The sequence below is a fragment of the Sarcophilus harrisii genome, chromosome 2 (assembly GCF_902635505.1).
Source record: "Sarcophilus harrisii chromosome 2, mSarHar1.11, whole genome shotgun sequence".
NCBI classification, from domain to species: domain Eukaryota; kingdom Metazoa; phylum Chordata; class Mammalia; order Dasyuromorphia; family Dasyuridae; genus Sarcophilus; species Sarcophilus harrisii.
Genome location: NC_045427.1, coordinates 6,293,326 through 6,312,353, shown reverse-complemented (window position 1 = coordinate 6,312,353; position 19,028 = coordinate 6,293,326). Strand labels below are relative to the sequence as shown.

At 53.7% G+C, this 19,028-nt stretch overlaps 1 protein-coding gene and 1 long non-coding RNA gene across 5 annotated transcripts; one reads left to right on the top strand and one right to left on the bottom strand.

The window, feature by feature from the left end:
• Nucleotides 1-1,110: 1,110 nt before the first annotated feature.
• On the bottom strand, nucleotides 1,111-8,352 carry LOC111718890. 2 transcript variants are annotated; one of them, XR_002769279.2, is made up of 7 exons: nucleotides 7,852-8,352; nucleotides 7,108-7,150; nucleotides 6,642-6,921; nucleotides 4,127-4,272; nucleotides 2,148-2,303; nucleotides 1,415-1,514; nucleotides 1,111-1,237 (listed from the first exon to the last, which is right to left on the bottom strand). It is a non-coding gene; the product is annotated as an uncharacterized LOC111718890 (long non-coding RNA). The 2 variants fall into 2 exon arrangements; XR_004231516.1 differs by lacking the exon at nucleotides 6,642-6,921 and having other exon boundaries at nucleotides 7,852-7,989.
• Nucleotides 8,353-12,221: 3,869 nt separating this feature from the next.
• Nucleotides 12,222-16,365, top strand: LRATD1 (LRAT domain containing 1). 3 transcript variants are annotated; one of them, XM_031949616.1, is made up of 2 exons: nucleotides 12,222-12,243; nucleotides 14,357-16,365. In XM_031949616.1, exon 2 carries the CDS (start codon nucleotides 14,381-14,383, stop codon nucleotides 15,344-15,346), a length of 966 nt encoding a protein of 321 aa, XP_031805476.1. In that variant the 5' UTR covers nucleotides 12,222-12,243; nucleotides 14,357-14,380; the 3' UTR covers nucleotides 15,347-16,365. The 3 variants fall into 3 exon arrangements, with proteins under 3 accessions (XP_031805476.1, XP_031805475.1, XP_031805477.1); XM_031949615.1 differs by lacking the exon at nucleotides 12,222-12,243 and adding an exon at nucleotides 12,625-12,835; XM_031949617.1 differs by lacking the exon at nucleotides 12,222-12,243 and adding an exon at nucleotides 12,842-13,110.
• Nucleotides 16,366-19,028: the final 2,663 nt, after the last annotated feature.

Sequence of the window (19,028 nt, the reverse complement as noted above, 5' to 3'; positions counted from 1 at the left end):
CATTTCGCTAAACCTCAGTTTCCTTATCTGACATAATCAGAATATTAAATACTTACTTTGTACCAAGCATAAATACAAACAACAAAGATGGGAGGCAACATTTTAATGGGGAACGACAACATACAAAAAAGAAATAAAAAGAGTGTATGAAGTAGAATTGGGCAGGAAGGGTAATGAAGGCCAGATTCTGAATAAGAGAAGATGAAAGAGCCCATAGTTTCAGGGGAAGGGTCTAGGGATCCAGTGGAGGGGTAAAAGGGACAATGGCCACAGTGAACGTAGCCTGGTGTGGAGGTGCTGGGAAGACACCATCAACAACAGGAGCAAGATTCAAACACAGATCCTTAATCTAGCGATCTTTCCATGGGATTCCCTTATAATTTCAGGTGATTCCAATAATTGTATCCTTAAGGAAGACCAAGCCCCAAATAGAGAGAGAAAGGCTTGAACTTACAAAGAACAAACCTAGCAACTCACTGACATCCTCAGCCAATAGGGAAGATTTGGACTCTCTATACCTTCTGACTTGATGACTTGCATCACAATGGTCAAGTCATTTTGCTCCTCTGAGCCTCAGTTTCCCCATCCATAAAATGAGACTGGGTGGTCTCCAGGGAATTCTCTATCTGAACACATTATGTTTTATATTATACCCTAATTTCTACATTTGGCCCAAGGTCCCTTCTCACTCTATTATTCTGTTTATTAAAATTTGCTTCCATCCCTGGCATTCTATGTCCTAAAGTCCCATCTAATTCTTCAATTCTGTGACTGGGGTTCTGAGAAAAATACCAAAAGGAAACTCAAACAGTAGATTGTATACAAAGCCAAAAGCCAGTTCTGAGACTGGAATTGAATATCACCTTGACTGTGAATCATGGGACCCCACAGTCTCACCTCAATACCCTAGCAGAAGGCTGCTGGAACATTTTATGAATAGCACTCCTTGGAGAAACTGAATTTTCCTCTTGCTATTCAATCATCAATGTATTATTATTTATACTGTATCAGACATCACTATTGAGATAATAAAATTGGAAAAAACCAAGCCAGTCTCCCAGATCCTCAATCTTGAAAAAAAAAAAAAAAGAAGAAATAAAGTAAACAAAAGCATATAGCCAGGCAGGAAGAAATGTGTGTTCCACTTTATTTAAAGCATCTCATTTTCCAGAGGGTCCTCGAGGGCAAGAGACAGTTCGTAGGTGTTACAGGTTGCTGGCGTTACAACATAGCATCACTAGGAAGGAAGAATTGCAAAAGGATATTGTTAGATGAGTGGAAAAGAAGGACCCTCCTTCCTTTACATCAGCTTTAGAGGGAGCTCCTGTGGCCAAGCCTGCATGAAAAATATCTGGGGCCTGATGGAACAGACTTCTTGGCCTAGTCCTGTGCCTAGAAAAAGGGGCTGACTGACCTGTAGGGAACGGGTTAGATCCCTTGGGCCTGATTGCAGAGAGGTAAGGCTGAGAGGGACCAGACAACATGGAGCATCGGATATCGGAACCGCGAGGGATCTGAGAGCATCAAACAGAAAACCAGAGTTCAGAGACCACTTAGAACACGGAACAGAGAATGACCACCTTGGGAGGGAGCTTAGAACACTTGTGGTTCTTCATCAGGGAAGTATCTTAGCATATAGAATAAGAAACGTCAAAGATAAGAGAGTCCTTAGAATATAAAAAACGATAGCAAACCTGAGAAAAAGTCAGTCAGAAACAGACAGAAAGAGGAAAAGGCAGAACCAGGAAGGATTTCAAATGCGATGTAAGATGTTGGAGTTGGGAGGGATATCTGACGCGATGTGGTCCTAATTCTGTAAATGAGGGAAATAAAACCCAGAAGCAGGAACTGACTCCATCCAATATAAACAGCAAATTAGTGATAGAGTTGGGTGGATAATTCAGGTTTCTAAATAGAATTGAGTCCCCTTTCCACTAAGCCACTCATTTTGCTTTATCAAAGCTTCTACATGAGAAATTCAAAGGATAAGACTTACATGATTAGGAAAGATTCAGACTAATTACCATTTATAATTTTCTGACCTGCAGAAATAGGTTCAGGAAGATTGAAGTTGCAGGAGATTATACAGTAACTAGGAGACTATTGACAAAGAAGTGATAGTTGGAAAAATCAGACAGGGATCTTACCGGTAGAACTCGGTCACTCAGAGTCTCGGGAAGAAATCTTCATGGTTTCAGTCCAAGCCAATTGAGGATGTTCTAGAATTTTGGGAGTCACTTTGGGGAAGATTCTTGGAAATCAAAGTACGTGTCTTGATGGTAACAGAGAAGGAAGGTCAGGACCTGAGTGGGATGTTAGTAGGAAAGCCAAGATTCAGACAGATGAGTCAACTTCAAGGCCAGCAATCCACCATGTTGTACTCTATCTCTAGCATGGTGTTGGGCATGGGGAGGGATCTCCAAATAGGCCACTGCCCTGCTCTGCCCTGCTCTCAGGAAGAGAATAATTGGAATAATTACGGAATGATTGGTGAGACAAGACTCACACACACGAAACAATCAATGACTTTTACAAGGCGGAATCTCTTTAAATCCTCAAATGGACCCCACAGATTGGAAGCATGAGAGGTCAGAGCTGAGAGTCATCACCTTGAGCTTGTGCTGCATCTGGAAAAATAGAACGTCAGCCAAGCTCTTTGTTTTAAAGATGAGGAACCTGAGGCCCTTAGAGTTTACATGATTTATTCAAAGGTACCCAAATAGTTTTAATTTCATTTATATCCATTATAATTCATTAGAAGTATTTCTTTGGCACCTACTACGTGCTAGACACTGGGGTAAGTACAGGGGATACCGATGTATAAATATAAGAGACCATGTCCTTGAAGATGTTTAATAAACGTTTATTAATGGATGTTGCAGTAAAAGGACTCCAAGCTTCAGTTTCCCCACTTGTAAAAATGAAGATAATATTTTAATTTTATATAATATATATTCAATTATATTAATATTAATCATTCAATAAACATTCATCAAGAACCTACAATTTGTCCGATACTGTGTTACAAGTGGACGAACAATTCTATAACTCACAGGGCAGTCAGGAAAGTGCTTTGGAAACGCCAAATCTATGTAAAATTGTGAGCTGTTATCCTATTAAATGTTTGCAGGAATTGCTGGGTCAGTTTCCCCATCTATAAAATAGGGTATTTAGAAGGAAAGGAACTGACAAATCTCAAGGGGACCCAGAGAAGTTTGGGTCAGAAACTTAGAGAAGGGAAGCAGGGAATCCAGTCAGTCTCCTCAGAGCCAGTGCAGAAGTAAGAAGGAGGAGGAGGAAGAGGAGGAGGAGGAAGAAGAGGAAGAGGAGGAGGAGGAAGAGGAAGAAAAGGAGGAGGAAGAGGAGGAGGAAGAGGAAGAAGAGGAGGAAGAGAAGGAGGAGGAGGAGGAGGAGGAGGAGGAGGAGAAGTCTCTAGACTCATGACAGCAGGTGACCTGGGGGCTTTGCGGACACCAGAGCAGAGGACCCCATCCTTGGAGGGGAATGTTATGTGCACAACTCTAAGGAGGGGCCAAACGGTCCCGAGCACAGGCCAGGCTTCCCATCCGATGACATTGAAAAAGTGCCTTATTAGAAACAAAACATTTGGTGGGGAGAACCAGCCTTGAGAGATGGAACATGGGAGCTGGAGGAGCTGCTGCCCCAGGAACACAGACGAGCTTCAAGGGCACAAATGCCCTCCTGGCCTGCCCGGCGAGGTCAGATTTGCTCGCTCTTGCTTTTTCCCATCTTCCAAATAACCTTGAAACCTTAAAAAAGTTTCTTCCCTTTCCTGATCCTCAGTTTTTTATCTGCAAAATAGGGTACAATCTTTACCCTAATCAGCTCACAGAGAACTCTGTAATCTAGAAATGCTGGGTATCTAGACTCTTACTTTCCCTTGCCCCATGCATGCTGGGAATCAGGACCTTGGGAAGCCTTCCTGGTTTTCCCAGGGCTTCTCTGCTTAAGTTCTTCTCCTTCTATCCTGTATTCATCTTGTGTGTGTTTAATTTTGGATATGTTGTCTTCCCCGTTCCTAGGTAAGCTCCCAAGGGTAGGGATTGTTTGTATTTTTGTCCTTCTTTATATTCTGGCGCTTAGGAAATATTTAATAAATACTTACGAATTTTGTCATTGATTATCCATCAGGGTATCCACAAACATTCCCAGGGATTTGTTTTAAGAAGATCTCAGGGTCTTAGTGGCCTGCAAATGCCACAAGAGTGAACTCTGGGCTGTATCACCCAAGAAAGCCAGTGAGATTTTGAGCTGCAATAAGAGAAGTGGAAATACAAGCTCAGTTAGTTCTGGACACCAGGGATTAGGAAGGCCATTTAATTGGTGTCCAGTGGAGAGTAGCCAGGATGTGAAGGGCCTCAAGGTCATGTCATATAACGCTAGAGAAGAGGAATGGAGAATGATTAGCTAATAAGGAAAAAATAAAAGGAGGAAGGTGGAAAGTTTAGTGATGGTGGGACCATAGATTTAGAGCAACCTTGAAAGGCATTTTAAAGCTGGGGAAACTGATGCCCTAAGAAGGTTTAAGTGACCGATCCAAGATCACATAGGTCATAAGTATTAAGGGTGAGACTGGAAACTAAGTCCAGAAAGTTTTATATGAGGAGATAATAAAGAGAAACAATTAGCATGGCTTGGGGAGGAGGGAAATGGGAATACGCATTTATTAAATACCTACTGTATACCAGGCACTTTATAAATAACATCTCATTAAATCTTCCCAAAAGCTATGTGAGATATTATTATTCCTATTTTATCACTGAGGAAACTGAGGCAGACAGGAGTTAAATGACTCACCTAGAGTGACAAAGCTAGTAAATACCTGAGGCTGGATCTGAAGTGAGGTCTCTCCTGACTCAGGGGCAGCATTCTGCCACTGAGTCCCCTAGCTGCCTCTAGGGTACTAGTCATGGGGAGAGTGAGTTTGAAATATCTTCATACAAAAGATGGGACAGGAGTTGAGATTGGAAGGACACTGGGAAATCTTAGAAGCAGAGGTAAGTGAGAAGCACATTTCGGGGTCAATCAGGGCAAATCTGAGAGATGAAAACAGGAAGCTGGGTTTGAGAAAGTCACATTGGCTGGACTATTGAACATTTCCAATTGAGGCCAGAAGGGGTTGATGGGCACAGGGAGCCAAAGGCTGGTGGCCCATCCAGGGGCTCCCATCCTGTTCCATGCCTCCCTATGCCCTTCCATCATTCTGCAGAGGACCCACCCCAGACTTCCATCACTTCATAAAGGGTGGGGAGGGAAATCTGTTATCTCCTTCCTGACTCAACTCTCCAGGTCTCCAAAGCTGTCATCTCCATCACTGCGGGACCACACATCGTCACTGGCAATGGAGCCAGCGGATCCCCCTCGGGTATTTTACCATGGCCCTTTTACACAGCTAGAGGAGAAAAACAGGAAGATCTGAGTTCAAATCCCTCTCAGATGATGGTTTCTCCATCCTCAAATGGAGGTAATAATGCTTCCTACCTTCCAAGGTTGTTTTATGGTTTAACTGAGCTACCACAAGTAAAGTGCTTTGTAACCTTTAAGCATTACATAAACGGTAGCCATTTTGACTATGGTTTGGGAGGTAGTACACCAGAAAGAGCTTTGAATTTAAAGCCCAACGTGCTTCCCATTTCTGTGATGCAGACTGAGTGACTTCCACTTTGTGTGCCTCAGTTTCCTCATCTGTAGAATGAGAACCTTTGAAGGTTCTTTCCAGCTCTGGATCTCTGAACCCGTTACCCAACGTTATGCTTCTTTTTCTAAAGGAGTTCTATGATTTGTAGCCACGGGTGATTACCAGATAATATGAGCACTATAAAATGGGCCCGGCAGCACCTGGACCTCATATTTATATAGCACTTTACAGTCTCCCAATTGCTTTCCCATCTATCACCCCGGGTGATCACACAATCACAGAGCGTCGGGGCTGACGGAGGCCTCCTAAGCGAGAACCCCCTCCATCCCAGAGGCGGACGGTGACCTCGGCTCAAAAATCCCACCGCCTCTAGAGCGGCCACCAGGCTTCCAGCCGGGTACCCGCCGGGGAGCTTGGGCCTTACGTCAGAGCGAAGTAGCCTCTGCGTCATTCCCAGCTGGAGCAAGCAGAATGAGTCCAATCCCCCCAAATGCACCTTGCTTGGCCCTTGGGACCAGCCAGAATCATCATGATGTTATTATCCTCCGAAGAGCCCTGTGGAGTAAGCTTATTTTTAGCTTATTTTTGAAAGCAACAGCCAGTTTTTCCTCCCAAGTGAAGAATGATTATCCTCACTTTACAGCAGAGGGAACTGGGGCTCAGAGACAGGGAAATGGCAAATCTGACCTTAGAGAGGCAGTGGGGCGTGGCAGAAGCAGAAAGGGTCTGAGTTTGAGTTTTTCTCTGGTTGCTCTGCTTCTCCTGGGCAATTGACAATAAATAACTTCCCTTCTCAGCTCCTCAGCCTCCTTCTCCATAAAATGAGGGACTGGATGACATTTGAGGAAGTTCTTCCCAGCTTCGAGATACCCTCAAAGGGTCAAGAAATCCCCCTCCTATTCTGTGGGGTCTCTTGTGGTCCCCCAATTTCTGAGCTTCTTTCCATCTATCCATTCTCTTTGCCACCCCCATGAGCGCTCACCCAGGGGATTGGCTCTCTGGAGGACCCAGCTCCCCAGTGTTCTTTCTGTCTGTACCAAGGAAGAAAAAGTCTGGTTTTTTCACAGTGTCAGTACACAGGCTCCTGGGCTGCCACCTCCCTTATGGCTGGTTTCAGGCTGGTCACGAACCACGTTTACCATGTTCTGCTCCTACTTGTCCATAGAGTTCACAGGGTAGAGTTGTCCTTGAGATCCCAGAATTTCAGAGCAAGTCGGCCCCTTAGATGTCCACCAGAGGCCAATAGTCACTAGAGGATCGAGCTTAAAGACAGAAGACGCGAGTTCAAATTCTCTCAAACATTTACGAGCCTTATGACCCTGGAAAATTCCCTCAACCACTTTCAGCCTCAATTTCCCTCTCTAGAATGTGAGGAGTTAAGTGGTAGAATGGATTGATCACTGGACTTGGATATAAAAAGATCTATAAATGCAACCTTAGATACTTACCAGCTGCTCTAGAACCTCCCACAGCCAAAAGAGACTTCAGAACCTGCAGTATCAGAGAGAGATAGGGGGGACTTTAGGAATATCAGAGCTGGAGGGAATTAGAACATGAAATATCAGAGCGGGGAAAGACTTCAGAGCATGGAATATCAGAGCAGGAAGGGTACCTTAGAACATGCAATATTGGAGGGGGAAGGGAAGTTAGAACATGGAATATTGGAGGGGGGAGGGCAGTTAGAACATGGAATATTGGAGAGGGGAGGGATATTAGAACATGGAATATCAGAGCTGTGAGGGACCTTAGAACATGAAATATCACAGCTGGGAGAATAGTTAGAACATACAATATCAGAGCCGAGAGGGAAGTTAGAACATGGAACATCAGAGCGGGAAGGACCTTAGAACATAAAATATCGGAGCTGGGGGCACCTTAGAACATCTGTAGGCCAGAATTCAGAGACAGTCCAAGGGAAGGCCAGACAGGGAAAGGCCCTAGAGAACACCTGGCCCAAAGGCCCTGGAGAACATTGTCTCTGGGCTCCCCTTTGTCTCGGAGACAGCCTGTTCCCAACCAGGCCGGTACCAACTTGGGGCCGTCCAGACACTCAAAGGGAGCGAGGTAAGAACATAACCCAAAAGCGTGAGCTTCTTCCGAGCTGGGAGACGGAGGGGGAGGAGGAGGGGGAGGGGGTTCTGCTCAGGCCATCCCTTTATCCCGGCTCCGATGGGATTTAATTCCTGTCTCACCTCTCATTCGGCATCACAAACACGCAGAGACACGAGGTCGGCGGAAGGACAGGCTGCCCACTCAGCATCAGGGACAGGAGGAGGGGCCGGGACACACTGTCCTGGTGGACAGGCTGTAAATGTTTGCACACAAGATTGGATCTGGGAGGGGGCGGGGCAGGGGGAAGGGAAGGTGGATTCAGTCCAGATGGCAAGAAAACCATCCAAACATCAGGTTCAGAGCCGGTTGCTCGGTCAGCAATGTGAGAAAGAGGGAAACCGAGGCCCCAGTGTCCCATGTAGTAGGGGGCACAGCTAGAGAGAGTGTTGCACATGGAGCCGGGAAGTCCTAAATTCAAATCCTGCCTTAAATTCTAATAGAAGACTACTAGCAAAGTCACTGGGTGTCTCATCTGAAAAGGAGGCTTTGTGACCCCTTTAAGGCCCTTCCCTCTTAGTCCCGGATCTTCTGGCACCGCCAGGAGTCTCTCTCCTCCCAGATTCACCCGCTGCCAATTCTCCCGCTGACCTTATCTAGGCCACTTGCTTACTCCTGGGTCCCCCAAGGCAAATGGCTGACCCAGTTCCCTGCAGACCCTCTTCGTTCCAGAGAGCAGGAGGCAAGGGCCGGCCCGATCTGGGGGGGGATTCGAGTCAGCCATACCAGCCTTTATTAAAGCTCCCCTGGAAAGAAGTGGGCTGTGCTCCTGCAAGCAGCTACCAGATAAGTGGGGGACTCTGCCTGCCAGCCACGGCCTCCTGTCCCAGAGGATTCAGAGGGAGGGAGGGAGGACTTGGAGGGAGGGAGGACTTGGAAGGAGGGAGGACTTGGAGGGAGGGAAGACTTGGAGGGAGGGAAGACTTAAAGGGAGGGAGGACTTGCAGGGAGGGAGGACTTAGAAGGAGGGAGGACTTGCAGGGAGGGAGGACTTGGAAGGAGGGAGGACTTGCAGGGAGGGAGGACTTGGAAGGAGGGAGGACTTGGAGAGAGGGAAGACTTGGAGGGAGGGAGGACTTGGAGGGAGGGAGGACTTGGAGGGAGGGAAGACTTGGAGGAAGGGAGGACTTGGAGGGAGGGAGGACTTGGAGGGAGGGAAGACTTGGAGGGAGGGAAGACTTGGAGGGAGGGAAGACTTGGAGGGAGGGAAGACTTACAGGGAGGGAGGACTTGGAGGGAGGGAAGACTTGGAGGGAGGGAGGACTTGGAGGGAGGGAGGACTTGGAGGGAGGGAAGACTTGGAGGGAGGGAGGACTTGCAGGGAGGGAGGACTTGGAGGGAGGGAGGACTTGCAGGGAGGGAGGACTTACAGGGGGGAGGACTTAGAGGGACAGAAGATCACCAACCTCCAGAAGAAATCAGGTTGCCCAAAGTCTGGTCTATGAAATTGGTAGAAACTGAAGCGTTTGCACAGACATTAGGGGAGCCCAAATCCTATGGATTATCATTTTGCAATTAAAGAAGCTTCTAAAAATGCTGACTCCATTCCCCTCCCCCCCCCCAACACTTCTGGTCTGTTTATATCAATAAATCTGGATCTCCATATGCTTGCAGTAGGTGCTCTATCGCGTTCTCCCAGCTTGTATCGCTTGAAAGGCTCACCTTGCTTTTCCTCTTCCATCCACAAGTCCAATTTAGGGCCAGTTTTTAATTTAAGGCCCAGTTCTTGCCACAGTCACCCTGAATGGTACCATTTTGTTGGGTGGGAGAGCAGGGAACCTAAACTGCTGGTTCTGGATTCAAGAGTTGACTCCCTACCCCACCCCCTTCACTAACCTGGTAGCTGGGTCAGCTGACACTAGCCGGAACCTGTTTCTCAAATCCAAACTGGCAATAATGCCAACAGCTTGCAAGTTCCTGCCTTGGCCAAGCGTTTACGCACAGAGGACAATAGCAGTATTTATTTCTCTCCCTTTATAGCACAACACTAGGAACCATTCTAGACTAAGAATGGGGCATTATTCCAGCTTCTAGCACAGACTCACCTAATCTCCAGGGTCTTGGGTATCTCCCTAAATGTAGTTGTAAATTCATAGAGCTGCCATGATCAGCTTTAGGGGAGGGCATTTCCACACTGGGAACTCCCCAAACTCTAACTCTGGATGAATTGGAAGGGATTTTTGAGGTCATCTAGTCCCTACATAAACTGAGGGGGAGGTAAATAAGTCATGGCTGGCAATCAGATTGGGGATTGTGACTGACTTTGTTCCATTTTCTTTGGGATTCCCAACCTACCCTACATGCATCTCCTCCCTCTCCTCACATGAGACATGGGGGCTGGGCAGCGGCCCCATCCCCAAGAGCAGGACTTTTTCTATGTATCCCACCTCGTTGGGCCGGCTCTGTGGCTCAGGCTGGGCTCTTTGGAGAAACAAATGAGATCATGGCTATAATAACTCGGGAACGGTAAGAAAACTCCAGGACTTAGGGGAGGAAACTGAGCTTCCTGCGGGCAGGATCTGTGGGTTTGTCTTTTGTGGTAAACTCAGCCCTTAGCACGGCACTGCACAAAATGCTGATTATCCACTGACTAGAAGCTGAGGGAGCAAACTTTATCTTTGAGAATTACTAAGTGTGTGATGTGAACCCATCACTGCCTCAGTTTTCTCACCTGTCAAATGGGGGCACTGATAGCTGCAGCACCTAGCCCAGAGAGTCGGGAAGGTCGGAGAAGATGTCTGTAAGGCGCTCTGGGAAGTTTACAATATCCCAGTGCCAGGTATTATTCCTATTATTAGTCCCGGCAAAGTGTGACACAAAGACACATTGTAATTACTAAGAATCCTTCACTAGGTTCCCCCGATGGAGTGGAGAGGCCTGCACGGGGAGTCTGAAGATGAATCGCAGTTCTGTCTCTCTCCGTCCAGGTTACCCAGGACCAGACTCCGCCCCTTCTCCTGACCCCCACTTTTGCAGTGGAGGAGCCACTTAGGAGCCCCAGTCTGCTCCGGCCCGGGGCAGGCCCCAAAAAGGTCCTGACTAAATGGGGGGAGGGGGATCTTTGCCCCAAGGGCTGGGCGGGTAAGTACGTGTCTAGGAGTATCCCTCAGATGGGGAGAGAGGCTAAGAATCTGCTTGGGCGAGGGGGGGCAAGCAAAGCCTGCCCCGGGGGCAGGTGGAAGGCAGGGGAGTGGGGGGAGGTGGCCACAGAGGCAGAGGCTGCTGCAGCCGGAGCCCCTGGGCCCTACCTCGCGAACCTCAGTCGGTCTGAGCCAGCGGCAAGGGCCCAGGCCGGGGAGAGACTCAGTGGGTGGGGCTGGCTCCGCGCTTTTATTCCCCGGGTCGCCGGTGCCCCTGGGCAGGAAAATGGGCTTTCCTAAGTTAGGGGGCCAGGAAGCTGTGGCCTGAAGGGAGGGAGTGATCGCAAGGGGACCTCAAGCAGAGAGAACACTCAGACCCGGTCCAGCCGAACCCCGCCCCCGCCCACCCACCTTAGGCTGGGCCTGGGGGAGGAGGAAGAGGGAGGAGGAGGAGGAGAAAGAGGGGGGGAAGAGGAGAAGGAGGAGGAGGAGAAAGAGGAGAAAGAGGGGGAAGAAGAGGAGGAGGAGGGGAAGAGGAGGAAAAGAGAGGAAGAGGAGGAGGAGGAGGGGAGGAGGGGGAGGAGGAGGAGGAGGGAGGAGGGGGAGGAGGGGAAGAGGGAGGGGGGGGAGGAGGAGGGGAAGAGGGAGGGAGGGGAGGGAGGAGGGGGAAGAGGAGGAGGAAGAGGGGGAAGAGGGAGGAGGAGGAGGAGGAGGAGGAGGAAGAGGGAGAAGAGGAGGAGGAAGAGGGGGAGGAGGAGGAGGAGGGGGAGGAGGAGGAAGAGGGAGAAGAGGAGGAGGGGAGGGGGAGGAGGAGGAAGAGGGAGAAGAGGAGGAGGAGGAGGGGGAGGAGGGGGAGAGGGAGGGAGGGGAGGAGGGGAGGGGGGAGGAGGAGGGGAGGAGGAGGAAGAGAGGGAAGAGGGAGGAGGAGGGGGAGGAGGGGGAGGAAGAGGGAGAAGAGGAGGAGGAAGAGAGGGAAGAGGAGGAGGAGGAGGGGGAGGAGGAGGAGGAGGGGGAAGGGGAAGAGGAGGAGGGGGAGGGGGGAGGGAGGAGGAGGAGGAGGAGGAAGAGAGGGAAGAGGAGGAGGAGGGGAGGGGGAGGGGAGGAGGGGGGGAAGAGGGAGAAGAGGAGGAGGGGGAGGAGGGGAGGAGGAGGAGGAGGAGGGGGAAGAGGGAGGGAGGGGAGGGAGGGGAGGGAGGGGAGGAGGAGGAAGAGAGGGAAGAGGAGGGGGAGGAGGAGGAGGAGGAGGAGGAAGAGGGAGAAGAGGAGGAGGAGGAGGGGGGAGGGGAGGAGGGACGGGGCATGGGCGGGCGGCAGGCGTGCCCGTGTGTGCAGGGACAGAGGACGTGGCGGTGCCCGGCCGGAGGAGGAGGAGGGGCATGTGGGTGTGTGTCCCGGGTGAGTGTGCGCGTGGGGGGGAGGGGGGCAGGCGTGCCAGAGTGTGTGTGCGCGGCCGAGGGAGCGCGCCCGCCCGGCCAGCAGAGAGCCAGCGCGCGGCTGGCAGCCCTGCCCGGCGCTGCCCGGCCACGATTGACACCTCCGGGGCCGCCCCTGCTCGGGGAGGGGAAGGGGAGGGCGGCGCCGCAGCCAATGAGCGCCGGCTGGGGCGGGGCGGCCTCGGGAGCGGGGGCCGGGGGTACTTAGGCGGGCGGCCGCTGTCGGGGGGAGCCCAGAGCCGAGGCGAGGGCCAAAGAGCGCGCCGGGGCGGCGGGGGCAGCCCGCCCGGGGGCCGGGGTCCGAGCCGGACAGGGCCCGGCCCGGGGGGGCGTGGGACCGCCGGGGCCGCCAGGGTGGGAGCCGGCGGGAGCCGAGCCGGCCGAGGCGAGCCCTTCCGCAGAGCCAGGCAGCCAGGCGCGGCGCCGGGCGCGGAGCCTCCCCGCCGGGCGCCGCCAGCACCCGCGGAGCCGCCGGGGACTCGCCCGCCGCCCCCATGGGGCCAAGGAGACTTTGAAGGAGTTTGGGGCTTGCTTCGGGAGCAGGGAAGCCACCGGTACGAGGCCACGCGGCGTTGCTTCCTTTCGGGGCTGCCCCCTTGCCCGCCTCCAGCCTCCGGCCGGCCTCTCCGGACCGGGCGGCGTATCCGAGCGGGGCGCCCGCCGCGCGGGGGATGGCGGCGCCTCCCGCCTTTGTGCGGCTGCTCCTCCTTCCCCCTCTGGGCCGCTCCCCGCCAGCTTTCCCCGAGGCTGGAGAGGCGAGGAGGGGGCGAGCCGGGACCTGCCTATTCGTGGCCGCCGCGGCGGCAGCAGCAGCAGCAGCGGGAGACAGGTGGGGAGGGGGCGCAGCCGGCTCGAGCACATCTGGAGACGGTGGGCCCGGGAGGTTCCGATCCGACCCCGCCACCTGCCGGCCGTGTGACCTTGGCTTGGTCATATACACTTCCTGGCCCTCAGGTCCCCCCTTTCAGAATGGGGAGGGGGTCGGAGGACCCACCGATCCCCGGCAGCGCTAAATCCTTCGGTTCCCCACCTCCGCTGTCCATTCCTAGCCGTTATTGAGAGAAGGGGATGTGTGTGTGGCTGGGGCTGGTCTCGGGGGTGTTTTCCGGGGCTGGAGTGCGCTGTATGGAAGAAATAGGGAGAGGAGGAGGCGGAGGGTTGTGTGTGCAGGGGTGTGTGGTGCATGGGGTGTGTGGTGTGGGCAGGAGGTGTGGCGGGTGTGTGGCGGGTGTGGCAGGGGTGGTGTGTGCAGGAGTGTGGGGGTGGTGTGTGGGCGGGTGTGTGTGCAGGAGGTGGGTGATGGGTGTGTGGGGTGCGTGTGGGCAGGAGGTGTGGTGGGGGGGGTGGGGTGCGTGACAGGGGCCACCGGACCCCCGGCGGCTCTGCGCTGAGCTGCGCCGAGAGGCGCCGGGGATCCCCGCCGTCACCGTCTATCCTGCAGGGCCTCGGGGACCCTGAGACTTCTTCCCCGGAGCCCCTGCCCTCTGCCAGCCCCTGGCCCCCTCCCTCCTAAAGGCCGGCCTCCCCCGAGCCCCCGCGAGCTGCCCGAGCCCCCAGCCACCCGCCCCTGGCCCCCGCAGCCCGGCCAGCTGGAGAGCTGCGCCCGGGAGCCCTCAGCCTTCCCCGGGCTCCGGGCCCGTCCTGGGAGAGGGGGCGCCGGGGTCGGGCCGGGCCGGCTGGGGAGCCGGCCTCGGGCCTCTTCCGCCTGGCCTCGCCCCGACCTGACGGGGCCGAGAAGGGCGAGAAAGAAGGCTCGCCGGCGGAGGCTGGGAGGAGGCGGCTCCACAAAGTGCTTAGTCTAGGCTGGAGCGCCGGGGAGGGCGAGGCAGCCGCAGGCCCGACCCCGGGAGAGCGCTTCGGGCCCGAGCTGGGCCGCGCCTCCGGGGCAGCTCGAGGCAAGCTTGGGCTGCCCGGGACTGGCCGCGGCAGAGGGATCCGTTCCCGTTCTCGCGGGCGGGAGGCTGGGGGTGGGGTGGGGGACTCGGGTGGGCGGCCCCCGCCTCTTCTCACTTCTTTCTTCTCTTGTGTCTGTCTTCCCCGGATCGGGGACTGGCTGCTTCGTGCCCCGCGCCCAGCTCCCCGGCGTCGGCCTGTCCTTGATGGGAAACCAACTGGACCGGATCACGCACCTGAGCTACAGCGAGCTGCCCACCGGGGACCCGTCCGGCATCGAGCAGGACGAGCTGCGGGTCGGGGTCGCCTACTTCTTCTCGGATGAGGAGGAGGACGTGGACGAGCGCGGCCAGCCCGACAAGTTCGGCGTAAAGGGCCCCCCCGGCGGCGGCGGCGGCGGCGGGGGCGGCGGCGACGGCGAGGGCGACGCGGACGGCGGGGGCAGCCCGGGCCCCGGGACGCCCACCCACCACCCGCACCACCTGGTGCACCAGCTGGTGCTGCACGAAGCCCAGTGCTCCGCCTTCCGCGGCCCCGAATGCATCTTCTCCAAGGGGGGCGGCGGCGCCGGCGGGGGCGCCGGGGACCTGGGAGTCTACGCCGTGACGGCCCTGCCCGCGCTCTGCCAGCCCGGAGACCTGGTGGAGCTGCTGTGGCTGCGGCCCCCGGCCCCCGCCGCCGCCGGGGAGCCCCCCGGGTCGGCGCCGCCGCCGCCCCCGCACTGGGCCGTCTACGTGGGCGGCGGCCAGGTCATCCACCTGCACCGCGGCGAGATCCGCCAGGACAGCCTGTACGAGGCGGGCGCCGCCAACGTGGGCCGGGTGGTGAGTAACTGGTACCGCTACCGGCCCCTGGTGGCCGAGCTGGTGGTGCAGAACGCCTGCGGCCACCTGGGCCTCAAGAGCCCCGACGTGTGCTGGACCAACTCGGAGAGCTTCGCCGCCTGGTGCCGCTTCGGCAAGCGCGAGTTCAAGGCCGGCGGGGAGCTGCCGGCCGGCAGCCAGCCCCCGCAGCTGCAGTACTATCTCAAGGTGCACCTGGGCGACGGCAAGGTGCACACGGCCAGGTTCCACAGCCTGGAGGACCTCATCCGCGAGAAGCGGCGCCTGGACGCCGGCGGCGCGCTCCGGGTCATCAAGGAGCTGGCCGCGCTGGTGGACGCCAAGGAGTAGCCGGGACCCGCCTGCCCGGCCCCCGCCCGCTCTCCCCGCCCCCTCCCTCCCTGTCCTTTCCCAGCGGGGGCCGCCGGCCCCCTCCCTCGCCCCCCCTTGCCGCGGGGTCTCGCCCCTCAGACGTCAGACCTTTGGGGGTAATGGCCGGGCGCGAAGGAGCCGTCCGGAGGAGGAGGGGGGAGGGGCTGAAGGTCTCCTGCCCGCCGCTGAAGCCAGTGAGCCAGGGGAGGGGGAGAAGGCGGCTGAGCCCCTTCGCAGCTGGGAGAAGGGGATGAGATCTCTGGGTAAAGCCCCCGGGCCTGGGAAACGCAAGCCCTGCAGAAAGGGGGAGGGGGCGCCCAGAAGGCCGAGACCGATCCCCGGGTTTTCTGGTGGATCTCGGGGTCCTTGGGTTTGTAGGTTCCTTTCAAAGCCTGAGCTCGTTCTCCTGTGAGTAATTCCCAGGAAACTCCCTCCCGCCCCCAGGACCGGGTAAAACCCCTGGCCCTGACCTCAGACACCTTTGGCTTCTGGGCAGTGCTAGTTTCTCAGGCTTCGAGCCCAGCTCCGCAACTTCCTGCAGTGTCACCCGCCCCCAGAATCCCTAGGGACCTCAGCCGGTGGCTGCCCACCGAGGCGGTCGGATCCCCTACCTCCCCTCCCCCGGGGCCTGGGCTCGGGCAGCCAGGTAGCCGAGATCCCGCTGCTGCCCCCAGGAAAGGGAGAGAGTGACCCCTCCTGGTAAGCCTTGCAAGAGCAGCTAGACTCCCTCCCTCCCGGCTGTTTCAAACCCCTGCCCCACCTGGGTGGGAATCCGAGCGGCCATTGCCCAGGACTGCCCAGCTGGCAGAAGGGACCCGGCCCATCCCCGGCCGGCAACTTGGTCTGGCTTTGCTAAAATATCGGAGTCACTGGGACAAGAGGCAAAGTTTAAAGGAGAAAACAGCAAGAATAATTTTCCACTTATGTCAACAAAGTCAATCACGTTGATGTTTTATTGAAGCGTTTTAGGGACCTGTTAATAAAATTTCAAATTGAAATTTTTCTTTTCATGGCTTGAATCCATGATGGTTTAAATAACCAGGGGCCGGAACGAGGGGATTTGCAGCTAAGAGCTTAGCCAACGTTGCCTTGCACTCGATCTTGCTCTCAAATATTCCGAGAATCGTTTTTGGAATACTGGAATTTTGGTTTTGCCTTTTGACGGCAGCCCCAGGATAGGTAAAGTCTCTAATCAGGGGGTAGATTGGGCTGAATTTCTCTCAGTTTCAGGATTGTTTTTAAATGAGCTCATGGGAAATGGCTGGTAGGTTTCTTTCTCCTTATGCTATTTTCTGTTTGTTATTACCCCCCCCCACACACACACACACACACACATACACAAGTCATCCTTCTAATGGCCTGTTTCTACTTCTTACTCCCCCCTTTTTCTCTCCCCTCATGAATCTAGAGTGGACCAATTTTTTTAACTCCCCTCATGAATCTAGAGTAGACCAAATTTTCTTTCAGTTTTAGTATTCCAAGAGAAAAAGACTGACAGAGAGACAGAGAGAGCCAGGGAGAGCCAGAAGGGAGAACAGCAAGTGGGCCGAGGCCAGGTCTTGTTCCAGGCACGCAGGAGGGATGTGGGTTTGCAGCTCCCCCTCCCCCAGTCCCTGCACCACCAGTCTGACTGACTCTGACTCACAGTATACAAGAAACACCCCCAGCATCTCCTGCCCTCACCAAAGAACCTGTCACCAAAATAGAGGCCGGGGTGTGTTGGACCAATTGCTCAGGAGATGACAAAGGGGACTGACAGCTCTGACCTGGCCGGACAGCAAGAGCTGGCCTGATAGCCTGGGTCGGGAGGTGCTTTAGAGATGGCAGTAATAGTTGCAAAATCTCAAGAGGGCATAAATTGGAGGATGCCGAGGATGAGAACAGCCTCCGTTGGAGCTGCTCATTTTGCTTGGCTTTTTTCTCTGTTTCCTTCCCGAATTTATCTGTTGTCTAATCCTAATTCTCAGGATCAAAAAGTCGGAGCATCGTGATGGATGCTCCGTATGGGCCTGGTGTTCACCACTTCCCCGATGAGGTCATTTCTAAAACTGTGGAAAGTGCATCTATCTTTGTTTAAGAAAAAAAAGAAATCGAGGGGAGAAAACTCCTGAGAGAAAGCCCTTTAGTGAGACTTATTGTTGCTGTCTGCCAGCCCTCGGAGGTTCATTTTGCCTTAGCCCCACCAGCCTCTCTTCCCGGGACCAGGAAGGCACTGCTAAGGCCCTGTGCTCTGACTGGCTATCGCTTGCATCCTGGCTGATATTTGATATCTGTATCTTGGCTCCTTACTCTATTAAATACCATCTAATGCATTGGTCCCTGAGGCTGCCTCCTTCTTGGTTTCCTCATCTTTGATTTTTATCCTCTTCCCCAAATTCACAGGACAGGGGTCCGGGAAAGAGTTGTCTTTTCTCTGACTCCTGCTGGGGGGTCGTTTCCTGGGGCTCTTGACCCCAGGGATTTCCGATGGCTGAGCCCAGACTGGGGTTCAGAGAGTGGGGGATGCTCCAGAGTCAGTTTGTCAGTTAAGGCAGTGTTCGTTCGTTTCTCCTGAGGGCCTCGGAAGGCTCTCCCGGGACCCCAGGATTGGCTGTGAAGGGCCCTGCTCTTGGTCCAGGTGGACAGCTCCTGCTGAATGACAATGTTGTTTAAACATCCACTGGCTTGTTCCGTGACCTTTAAATGAATCAGCAAGGCCAGGATGGTTTTCATTAAACCGCATTAAGAGGAAAACATGCTATTTACAAATTAGGATTCTGATGATATTGCCTGATAATTGTCATTCAAGGGAAAGAGCCCTGATTTTGGATTCAGAGAAGCGAGGCTCAGAGGTGGCTCTTGTGACCTTGGGCAAGCTAGTGCTGTTGTGTGACCTCCGTTTCCTCATCTGTTAGTGACAAGGTTGGATTAAAGGGCCCCGGAAGGTGTCTTCCAGCTGATAATCTTTGAGTCTATGACCTGTGTCCATTTAATTGTGTAATCATGGGCAGGACCCTACCTCCCCGGCCTCGGGTTTTTTGATCTGTCACTTGTAGTTGAACAAGGTGTCCCTCTGACTTCTTAGCCCCATCTTCCCAGGTGAAGTGTGTTGCTTACACCATCAGGCTTGATTAGTGCTGGGGTTTTGTTAAGCTACTTTTTTAATCTTTCTGCTCTAAATTTTTTTTTGGCTCTAAGGGAAGAATCTGTGGGAAAGGGAGAAATGCATTTGGAGATCTATGTGGTTCTAAAACAAACTATCAAGGACAAATAAAAATGGGCAAACCCAAGACTTTCTCTTAAGAGAGACCTAGGTCTCTGGCTCCCATGATTCCTAATTATGAGACAGGAAACCTCTTGCAGAAATAATTTCTTGATTTATAAAAATCAGACCAAGAATATGTGTGTGTCTCACAGGACTGTTGTGAGCAACATGCCTCGGAACCCTCAAAATGCTGTCAATACTATTTCTAACTGTGTGGTCTTGAGCAAGTCACTTGGATATTCTAATCTACGAGATTTAAGTGTTAGAGTTGATCATTGTTGACTGTATTATATGATCATCCCTTCAGATGACTTCAGTGACTATGAGGGCAGGACAATGCTGAGTATGATGGTTGTGTGGGAATATTTAAAATGACAACTCCATTCTGTAGTCATCAGAATAGTTTCTGTTGTGAAC